We start from the raw sequence: 10824 nt of genomic DNA, 5'->3' as shown, positions 1-10824 counted from the left end.
CTGCGATTAAAAAGCAGAAACAACTCATTTTCAATTTAAAATGATATTACATAAAAACTGCATTTATGAAATGACGTTTCTACAGAAGTCACAGTAGAATACTTTTGATATTTCACTCCAGTACAAGTATTATTACAGTTCGAAAACACTCTTTTTCAAGTACATGTCTTGCATTCAAAAGCTTACATAAGTTGAAGTACGCTAAAGATTTTTGCAGTGAAATACACCTACATCTATAATGCAGAATGGTCATTTGTATATGATACATTTTTGTGATTTTATGCGCAGGAGCAGGAGACAATTTTACAAAAGAAATATTCATCAACATTATGCAAAATAAATGTTTTACTTGTTAGTGTGTGGTATAACCAGCAGGAGAGCGTTGGTTTATAAAGTTAGTTTGGTAGCACCTGTTTGAATAGTGTAGGCCTACACAAAACAAAAAATCATAATCTTTCCAAGGTGTTCTTTTTCAAACTAAATGTTGTAACCCATTTTTTTTATTTTCGTAGCACTGCACTGTCCAATACTGAGGTTATTGAATACACAATAAATACTTTAAAAGCATTTTATGTTGACGGTATCAAAGGGTAGTCATTGAATATGTTTGTGTGTCTTTCGGTGCTGCACTTTGTGAACGGTTCCTGCTCACTTGTCTCTCCTCCGACTGCAGACAGGGGGTTATGGTTAGGGGGTTAGGGTTGCAGTCGTTTTAACAACAATATGTTTATGAATTATGGATCCATCAAGTTCAAATACGTCAATATGTTTCTAACTTAACCGAGCTCAGTTCTTACTGAAGGCACCTGTCTCTACAACCCAGCATGCCTCTAAACTTGCTTTATATCTACGTATCGGGGCGTATCATCTTACATTATGCTAATCACTTTCTTTAGTTACAAAACAAAAGCCGATGAGACGGTGACAATGGCTGGACGTTAACGGTGGCTTTAGACACCGAAAGACGTCAAAAGACTACCTGGGAGGAGAGGAACGGAAACTCTTACGTCACACGCCCGGCCTTTGTCGCCGCCACATCACTTGATGCATTCAGGGTCAATAAAAGCTTGTAAATAAGAAAACTACATGCAGGGACCTTTTAATACGTGTTTCTTTTTCTTAAATAGACTAAAAAAACAAATAAACGGAATTGCGGATTTGTATTTATTATTTTATGAATCAGTCCCAGTACGATGTGTTTGCATTTGTACATAGTGGCAGAGACATTTGAGTGTTGTAGCCTATGTCTTTAAAAAAAATTAAAATTGACGAAGAGTCTCTTCAAATAAAGCTGATGATGATGAAACCTTACGTGGCCTATTTTTGTTCGTGCTTTTATACAAACATTATCTCACATCTATTTGTCTATTCAAGCCGTCCAAAACAATCTTACGTTGCAAGTTCAATCGCATGGAGTAATTTCTATAGCAAAATACTCTTATTCTCATCCAATGTCTCTGATATGTCCGACGGCACCTGAACGCTTCAGAACCCACAGCAGGTTTCGTGGAGGGGGAGAGGATCCTCATTTGAGCTTTGTCTATAACAACATCCCTCTCTGGAGGATAGCTCTTTATTTCGGTAATATAACGCGCCAGGCCACTACATTGATAACGTTAGTTTAGTAATATACTTATATACAACGGTAACGTTACCCCGAGGTACAACAATGCTCCAGTCTCTTGCTAGCAATTCATGCGTGCGGTTGATACAGAGTCACAAATCGACATGGTATTTTGTGTCTCTAGTCTTGGGGTATGTCCTTTATCTCGTATTCGGTGCTGTGGTCTTTTCTTCGGTTGAGCTGCCTTACGAAGACCTCCTGCGCCAGGAGCTGAGAACCATTAAAAAACAGTTCCTCCAAGAAAACGACTGTCTATCCGAGGATCGTCTGGAGAGGTTTCTAAAGAATGCCCTGGATGCCAGTAATTATGGGGTCTCCATCCTCAATAACGCCTCAGATAACTGGAACTGGGACTTCACCTCTGCGCTGTTTTTCGCGAGCACCGTGCTGTCCACCACAGGTAAGTGTTGGTCCCCGAGGACAGTGCATGTGATGCTGCAGCCGACCCGGCGAGCAGAGCAACATATCATTTGTTTACAACCAACATTAGTCTGAAGTGGGCCAATGTTTTGGCTAGAAATCGTTTTCTGGGGGGCTCTAATGTACCCAAACCACTACTAGGACACACACACGTACTTCTGAATGTAATTAAGCTGGTATAGAAACTAAAAATGTTCCCTAGGAATGTAACATTTATAACATAAATTAGCAAATTGCTGCTATGTTTGTATTACAATACGTTTGCATGTGTAGCCCTGGTAGGCTACATGGCTAAAGCTACAGTATACATTATTATATGTTACATTTATTTTGGCACAGTGAACACTGCCTTGCCTCTTGACAACATTAAATGAGCTGCCCTCTTGCACAGTATGTTGCTGTATTGCAGACAGAGGCAAGCCTTCATCCAGTGTGAGGGACAGGAGCATACATAACCGTTTTCTATGTCAACATCATCACCTTCCTCAGGCATTACATGTTCTAGTTTAGCTCAAGCTTTTCAACAAATAGTTTGTCATTTACACACATTTTGCATGGCACTGTGCATACTGTAGAGGTTTTTTCTGTTATCTAGCAATGCTCGAAAAAATCGCAGGAGACGTCAGGGAGGATACCTGAAGAACTTTAGTATGACCGCAGTTGCAGTTATCTGGGAAGTTTCAACATACACGATTTTGGTGATAACATCTACTAAAGCCTTTCCTGTATACGTCTCAACACATTCTGATGATGGCTAAACAGAGACTTGACAGGTCAGATAGAGCTCTGTCTTTTTCTGAATGTCTTAAACATTTTGTTTTTATTAATCGCAATGGCCCATTCCGAATAGGTTTGCTATTCATTTTGTCCCACCAACTGTGATGAATGAAACATGCGGACTGTTGTGGAATACTTTCTAATACCTTTGTTTCTCAACAGTTGCAACAGATAGATTACTCACAAAACACACACACCATGAAAACACCCCTTTTAATATTCACTACAGAAAAAGCTACAGGAACCAGTCTGTCATTGATCTTATTTGTTACAAAAGTAGATGCATTCAACTTCAAGTAACTCATTTGCACACTCTTGTAAATAGGCTCATTGTATTTTTTACACTCAGTTCCACTTCACAAGAACATGTTGGTTTTTTTTGCAACACAATCCTATTCTCAAAAATCATCCTCTATCTACCTGTAACTGCTTTAAGAGAGCCTACATCTTGGGTATTGCCGGTTACTGTGTTTAGTTCCCTAATTGTATTTAACTTCCTGTTCTGGATGTTCAGGAACATAGTCAGATACGTTTAAATAAACCAGAAACATTTTGTGAGATGGAGTGAAGATGTTTACACCAATTTATTTCCTGTGTGCTTTCTTTCCCTGCAGGTTACGGTCACACAGCCCCACTGTCAAGCGGCGGGAAGGCATTCTGCATTATCTACTCAGTGATTGGCATCCCCTTCACCCTCCTCTTCCTCACTGCTGTGGTGCAAAGGATCATGGTGTTCAGCACGCGCAGGCCCATCATGTACTTCTACAGGCGCTGTGGCGTGTCCAAGCCTCTGGTGGCCATCGTCCACGCCACCGTCCTCGCCACCATGGCCGTCTCTTGCTTCTTCCTCATCCCCGCCGCCATCTTCTCAGCGCTGGAGGACAACTGGAACTTCCTGGAGTCCTTCTACTTCTGCTTCATTTCCCTCAGCACCATCGGCCTGGGAGACTACGTACCTGGAGAGGCCACCAATCAGAAGTTCAGGGAACTCTACAAAGTGGGCATCACTGGTGAGTGGACATTATTCTTTGTACTGGCTAATTCCATGGAAAAGACATGGCATCAAGTCCATTTGAATCCTTATAAAGGTGTTTGTCATGGTTCTTTGTGAACCCCTTTGAACATTGTCATATCATTGTCAAATCATATATACTGCGAGCCAATATATTAGGACAACTTGCACACAGCAGAGCCTGTGTTAGTGCCTGCATGTCGAATTACATTTCTCATAAACACTTCCTGTTGCAAAGAGGATATACTGCTTTCTTTGTTTGTACTGGAAGGAACAGGAAGCATCAAGCAAATCAAACCCTTATATAGATGTAGATATAGAATGTGCATAACACTGTACGATATGTGATAGTGTGATAGTCTTAATTTGTTAAATAGTTCCTCAGTTTCAAAATGATTTACGGTGAAGGTGTGTAAGAGTATCACATATGGATTGTTTTATGATGGTGAACTTTGATCTGGGTGTGACACAACCAGCTCGATCTTTACTGTAAATGTGTGATATATGTGTTATATCATCAATATGGTAAACGCATGTCTAAGAATAACAGATACACAAATAGGATTCAGGTATAATTGGTTCCCTTTTTGTAGATTCATATACTGGTTGATAAGAATTAGCTGAAGCAAGACTAGCAGGTTCCTGTTTCAGATCTAGATTGTAGTACATATGGTTAGTAGTGGCTTTATCTCAGTTTGACCTTAGATGATACAACATACATTTTACAGCACTTTACAGCATTGCTATTGCTATTTTTAGGCTATGCTATTGATTTAAAAATAGGCCGCTATTAATCTAAACTAAAGACTTTTTTAGCAAATGTATGTTTTTTAACTGTGGTATGTTTTTAACTGTGGCATTTTCACAGCCTTTTTGCATTTACCATCCCGTCTTAATACCTTTAATTCAGCCAGTTTAGAAAACCGAATGCAGTGCCGGAGAAAAACGGAGCCTGGCCTAATGGAGAGCAGCAAGGCATTGATTGCATTTTCTGCATGATTGTTCAGCTTCCTTTTAGCAGCACTGTCAAAGCTATTAATGCCCAGAATAAAAGTCAAATTCAATTTCAACCCATGCACTCTTGACAGGCTGTGGGTGTACAGCATGAATGATGAACGCTGCTGTAGTGAACTGTCGCCTGCATGTGTGTGGGAGGTTTGTACGCACCACCAGTGAGACGTTATTTAGCAGGAACAGAGAGGAAGCTCTGACCCAATGTCTTGGTTTGCAAAAATACCACCAGAAACATTTGTACTACTTCCTCTGTGACGAACAACGGAAGTGACATTGCTATCGGCAAAACCTTTTGGAGCTATGAAACAGAAGACTTAGTTTGCCACTTCGTTTGTTTGTCTTGATTTTGCATGATGATTAGCACTTCCATTGCTTTTGTGTTTTGCATGTAAGCCGGTATAGCTTGATTCTGTGTACATACAATATGTCCTGCCTTCTTAATAAAGCCCAATCTTAAGACTATTGCTTGAATCTAAATATATAGTAAAACCTTTCACTGGTGCTGTAAAAAAGGGGCTTTTACAATAGTCGTATTACAATAAAACAGTTTAAACACCGACTCAAACACGCCTTGGGATGCTAGGGATTTTCACGGGGGATTTCCCCCCCGTTTGCCTGTTTGAAGGGGAAGCCAGTCAGTGAAATATTCTGCTGCAGGCACTGATCAACACACACTTAAATGGTGATTTAAAGCATTGTCTAAAGCTGTTTTTTTCCTCTTACCATTCAACAAAGCACACACTCCATTTATGGTAACATGTTAGGCTAGCCACTGCCCTCTTGTGTCAGCGGATGTAAACAACAGGTATTTGGACAATAGTGAAACATTCATTAGTTGTGCTTTTCCTAATACAATGGCATAGAGAAATGATAAACTACTTTAAACTGGATAAATACAACCACAGTAGCCATAGCACAACTAAAGAAGGTAAAACCTATATTAATACAAAAGTATAAATAATTTGAACTCCCATAGAAACCTCACTGTTAAGATCTCAAAAACATCTTAAATCTAGGAGAAAATGTAAGTGTTTCTTGTCAGGGTAATGAAAAGATATGTGTTTATTCTTGTTTTCTTTTGATATGGTGATATTGAATAAAACTACTTACTGCAGCTATACTATCTTTCTTAAATCCCCTGCCTGTGCTTTTTGTGTCATCAGTGTACCTGATCCTGGGTCTGATTGTCATGCTGGTGGTGCTGGAGACCTTCTGCGAGCTGCAGCAGCTGAAGCAGCTGAGGAAGATCTTCTACCTGAAGAAGGACAAGCCCCAGGACCGCCTCGCCATCTTGGAGCACGACCACCTGTCCTTCACCACCGTGTCCAACAGAGCCACCGTCTACACCGAGGACAAAACACAGCCGTTTGTTAGCGTGCCGAGTCTGGTGTCTCCCAACGACGATCCCATGATCCAGTAAACAACAATGTGACAATGTGACAGTAGGGGCTAATGCACGCAACACTATAGACAAGTATTAGTATATCATAACTGAAGGCATCATGCAAAGATCAGTCCTGCTAACTGTAGTAGTAAAACAAATAGATACTATTCCGATCAAGTAAGCAATCTTCTTCATCAACCCACAATGCTGACAATATAGTGCTCAAATGTATGCACATCAATAAGGGAGAAAATGTGTAGTTTAAAACTATCAATAATAGCCTTCTGCTGTATTTATGACTCACTAGAGATGAGCTCCTTCATGAGCCGTGCTATTTATTCCATATTTAGGTAACATTTTTCAAAGTAATTGGTCTCTTAACCCTAGCTGGAATATAGGACAGTTCTCTGTAGTGTCTCGCATATTAAAACATAAATATGTATGTATCCTATAAGTAGAGATGCTTGACAGGTATGTAGAATGTACATATTCAGGTTAATGTTTTAAGATGTACAGTATGGCGCCATTGAGAATGACAACACCTGTTAAAGATGAGCCAAGCAGTAACTAACACTCAAGAACAATGCAAGTTATTAATAATTGAGTTCAGAATTTACTATAAGGAATTTTGACAGCAAGAAACAGTTAATGCTTCATTTGATTCGTTTTCCATTGGATCGGCTCCTATTGATTTCTCTAAAGGTTAGTGAACGTTTCAGGGTCCTGTTTTTCATTGCATGAAGTGCGTCACATGGTTGATCGAAAGAGAGCTAGCAGTGATCCTGAACAAAGCTTCTGAAAGAACAGACAATACATTATACGAACCATAGGTTCGCTGAGCTCTGGAGAAGATATCCTGAAAAACATTACCTTTTTAGAAAAGAAAGTTTCCAAGAAAAACAGCCTTTGATTAAAATAACTGCTAGCAAGAACATATTTACTCTGCATAAAACAACAAAGTTGTTTGGTAGCACTTTTGGCTCATCTTTACGGAGATGTTGACTTTTCTTTTTGGACTTGACGTTGTCACACATCTCATTGTGAGGAATAGTTTTTACCTGCAGCTATGTATATTTTCTCTACATGTTGAAGTGATTTTCGTAGTTGTCCATGTGTGACAATAAGCACTGTAATTTATTGATTTGTCCGGATGGCTTAATGTGTGCTGGACAGTGTGAAAGGGAAAGTAGAGGTTAACGAGGTTTAAAAAGGGAACGGCAGAGTGCTGGCTGACCCCACGCTTTTCACTGTCGATAAACGCAGCTCAGATTGCACAGACGGAGGTACAGATACAAATAACTGTTTGGTATTACTAGGAGAGAAAAGGGACATGGTTCCAAAGATTTAATCAAGATATTTTTAATGGAAAGACAATGGTACTTTTGATGATCTTTAAGGACTTGATATTTTCTCTGAGCTTAAAAAAAAGAGCTATCAGTCTAACAGAAACTATTTTACTGTATTAACATCATTTGAATGTATATTTTTGACATAAGGAAGGTTTACAACATTTTAGAAGTAACTAATGAAAGTAATTATTCACCATAAAAGGTGCATTTGGGAAACTCAAAGAGCAAGAGTGCGGCTAAATCAACCACATCAGTTTTTATCTGCTCATCAACCAAGGATAACTTTCCATAGTTGGAAATTAAATATATACACATGCACATTTTGTATGACATTTTTATCGCACTCCTTCAAAAAAGCCTCTGCATCTGCAGTGAAAAGATGTGACATTATTTCACGCCGTTATCCATCCTGTAATATTCTGTTTGCCGCAAATAAACACCCACTCGTACAGTGTAGCATACTGCTACAATGCAGACTTTTTACATGCATTTATTATGAATTTTAACTATGTCTCAGTCTCCGTGTGGAACTGATGTTATTACCTCATGTTTCTTTGCTACAACGCCACATCAAGACAGTCGCAGCCTTTCATGAAGAAGTCTTGAATGTAACGTTTTTTAAGCCGTTTGCTCCAGTGAGATTGACAGCCTGCAGCTTCACGCCTCGCTGCTCTGTTAGGTTAGCGCTGACCAGTTATTTGAAACGGTCCAGGTGAGCTGTGGCACGGTGTCGTGACCGCTTGCAAAATTAGCTTTGAATCACCCGAGTTACTCACTGATCTTTAATATTGTATTTTCTACATCAGTGGGATTTTAGTTGCTTTTTCCACCAGTCTGGGCCTTCGTGTGAACTGTGAAGCATTCTAACGAAATGTCTGCTTGAAAAAGAGAAAACTTGTTTTTTTGCCATGCTATATGGTTTCTCTTTTACTGTAATATGTTTCACTGTTTTAAAGAAACATTACATAGATTGATGTCAAGGATTTTACCCTTCTGTTTTCGGCAGTGTTTGTCACGCACATACAGTTGGTCTTGAGAGTGAAAAGAAAATCCGTTCAGGGAGAACACATTGTGTCAAGGATTACAAATGGAAGCACACACTGACATTATTTATTTAAGCTGACAAAAGTAACCTGTTTGGAACAATTCGAATCCCATGTTTCTGTACATATCTCTGCAGTTGTTGTGGTGAATACTGTAAATTCATCAGCTCCGGAAAGTATTTTAGTGTTTATTCCAATAATGGTAAACAACATTTCAATGGTGCACCTAGTTTTTCGGTAAAAAATTCATTTTAGCATAAGAAGTGAATCCATGAACTGTAAAATATCACTGTGTCTTAAATAAAGTCGGTTTGTTATTAACTAATCTGACTCTGTTGTTATTTATCTTTTCCCTCTGATTATTTTATCTAGTCTTCTATGTACATATATGGATAATGTGTGGGTATTGTGTGTATCTATGTCCCCGCCAACACAGCAACATGTTTATATGTTTAATTAAACTAAATGTATACAATTAAGAGTGAACGTCGCCAAGCTTTTTTACATACAAAACCACTTTGGTCAAAAGAAGAGCAGAACAAATGGCAATGAATGTGACTATCTGCAGGGTGTTGGAGAGCCTTTTAAAGAGAGAATATGGTTAATTGTCGCTTATTTAAAGCACTGGTTTAGTATTTCATCTCGTCTTTGAATATGAAATGGAGGTGTGGAGTCCATAATTGTATCTATCATAGAAAAGGTGGTAGTTGAAGTTGGAGATGAACAAAAGGCTCACAGATATCCCTGCCAGTGATTAACAGGAAGTGCTTTCTTCTTTGAGCATAATGAGCAATGATTTGCAAATCAAACTCATTATATGTGGCACTTGATAAAAGAGGGGACATCTTTTGAAGGTGTACACTAATTTATTATGACGAACTCTTTTAGACTAACACAGCTCTAAGATGTACTGGTTTCGGTATTAAATGTCTGGCAGAACAAATACTTGATGTATTGAGTCTGAATTAGATTGTTCTTTTCCACCTTAAATATCCATCAAAGTAATAAAAAACATTACACATTATATTGTTTTATTCCAGTGTGATTCTCATTGAACAGATTTCCTCTGCAGGCGCCTCATTAGAGAGCCACTGAACTGACACCCATGGTATCAAGTTGAAATAAAGACGAGGGAAAGTAAGCTCTTGGTGTCGTATTTAATGGATGCATTGTACAAGAAAGCAGTTACCTGTGGGTGCATAATAATTGAACAATACTTTTGAGAATCCCTACCAGTATAAACATGTTTATACTTTGTTTATGAGACTGCCGGACTGCGGACTGGTGTGTCTACAACAGGCACTGGGCAATGTGTGAGTACTGTATGATTGCTGTATGTTATTTTGTATTTTCTTAATATCTTATTTTATCTTAATGAATCTTATCTTGTTTTATCTTATGGATGTCAGCCAGTTGGAGTACAAACCAGGCATATTCAGAATCAGCACTGAATTGAAATGTCTGTTTTTTGTGATTAAATCGGTATACCTGCTGTTCATTTCTGGACTTACATTTTTGACTATTACAGAACAGTCTCATAAGACATCAACAGAAAAACTTGGAGCCGCACCCTTGTTGGATATGTGCACTTCAAATAATCCTCATAAATCAAGTGAGCCCTGCTTGAAGCACATTCAAACAGAAACATTTAAAACATGCACATGGTAAAATACCCAGCGGCCACCATGACACCTATCCTTTCTGTTTTAAAAACGAAATATTCACTTGCTACAAAACCAACTGTGAGCTTCATCAAGAACATAATCATTTAAATAAGATGGCACTTATCTAACGTTAACAGCCTACATTACAAAACATAAATGACTGTTGAAACTAATTGGAGACATCAGAAGAACATACAGTAGTTGTGTATTATGTATGAAAAGGCTCAGGTAATAACGATCAAAATAAAGAAAATGTCGCAACAGCAAAATACAATGCATTTTGAATGTGTTAAGGGGGTTAGCTCACACACTTAGACACATTTATCCGACACTTATTATTCACACATGTATGATTTATTCATTGCGCAGTGAACTTGAATACATGAGTTTTTAACTTTGGTATTGGGGTGAGTTACATGCCTGTTTGCATGTTACAAACAAAATGCATGTATTCTTTAATAATATAGGAGAGAGCATGAGCTAGAAATTAAATCGTCTGCATGCACGAGCAAGATTACTCCATAAACTCTACTTTGG

At 38.6% G+C, this 10824-nt stretch overlaps 1 protein-coding gene across 1 annotated transcript; it reads left to right on the top strand.

Moving 5' to 3' along the window:
* Positions 1 to 1497: 1497 nt before the first annotated feature.
* Positions 1498 to 8948, top strand: kcnk1b (potassium channel, subfamily K, member 1b). The gene is made up of 3 exons (XM_034201944.1): positions 1498 to 2024; positions 3436 to 3831; positions 6011 to 8948. Exons 1-3 carry the CDS (start codon positions 1670 to 1672, stop codon positions 6265 to 6267), a joined length of 1008 nt encoding a protein of 335 aa, XP_034057835.1. The 5' UTR covers positions 1498 to 1669; the 3' UTR covers positions 6268 to 8948.
* The last annotated feature ends 1876 nt before the right edge of the window (positions 8949 to 10824 follow it).

Source organism: Gymnodraco acuticeps, unplaced genomic scaffold (genome assembly GCF_902827175.1).
Source record: "Gymnodraco acuticeps unplaced genomic scaffold, fGymAcu1.1, whole genome shotgun sequence".
NCBI lineage: Eukaryota > Metazoa > Chordata > Actinopteri > Perciformes > Bathydraconidae > Gymnodraco > Gymnodraco acuticeps.
The sequence above is the reverse complement of the archived record's forward strand: the minus strand, read 5'-3'. Positions and strand labels throughout refer to the sequence as shown.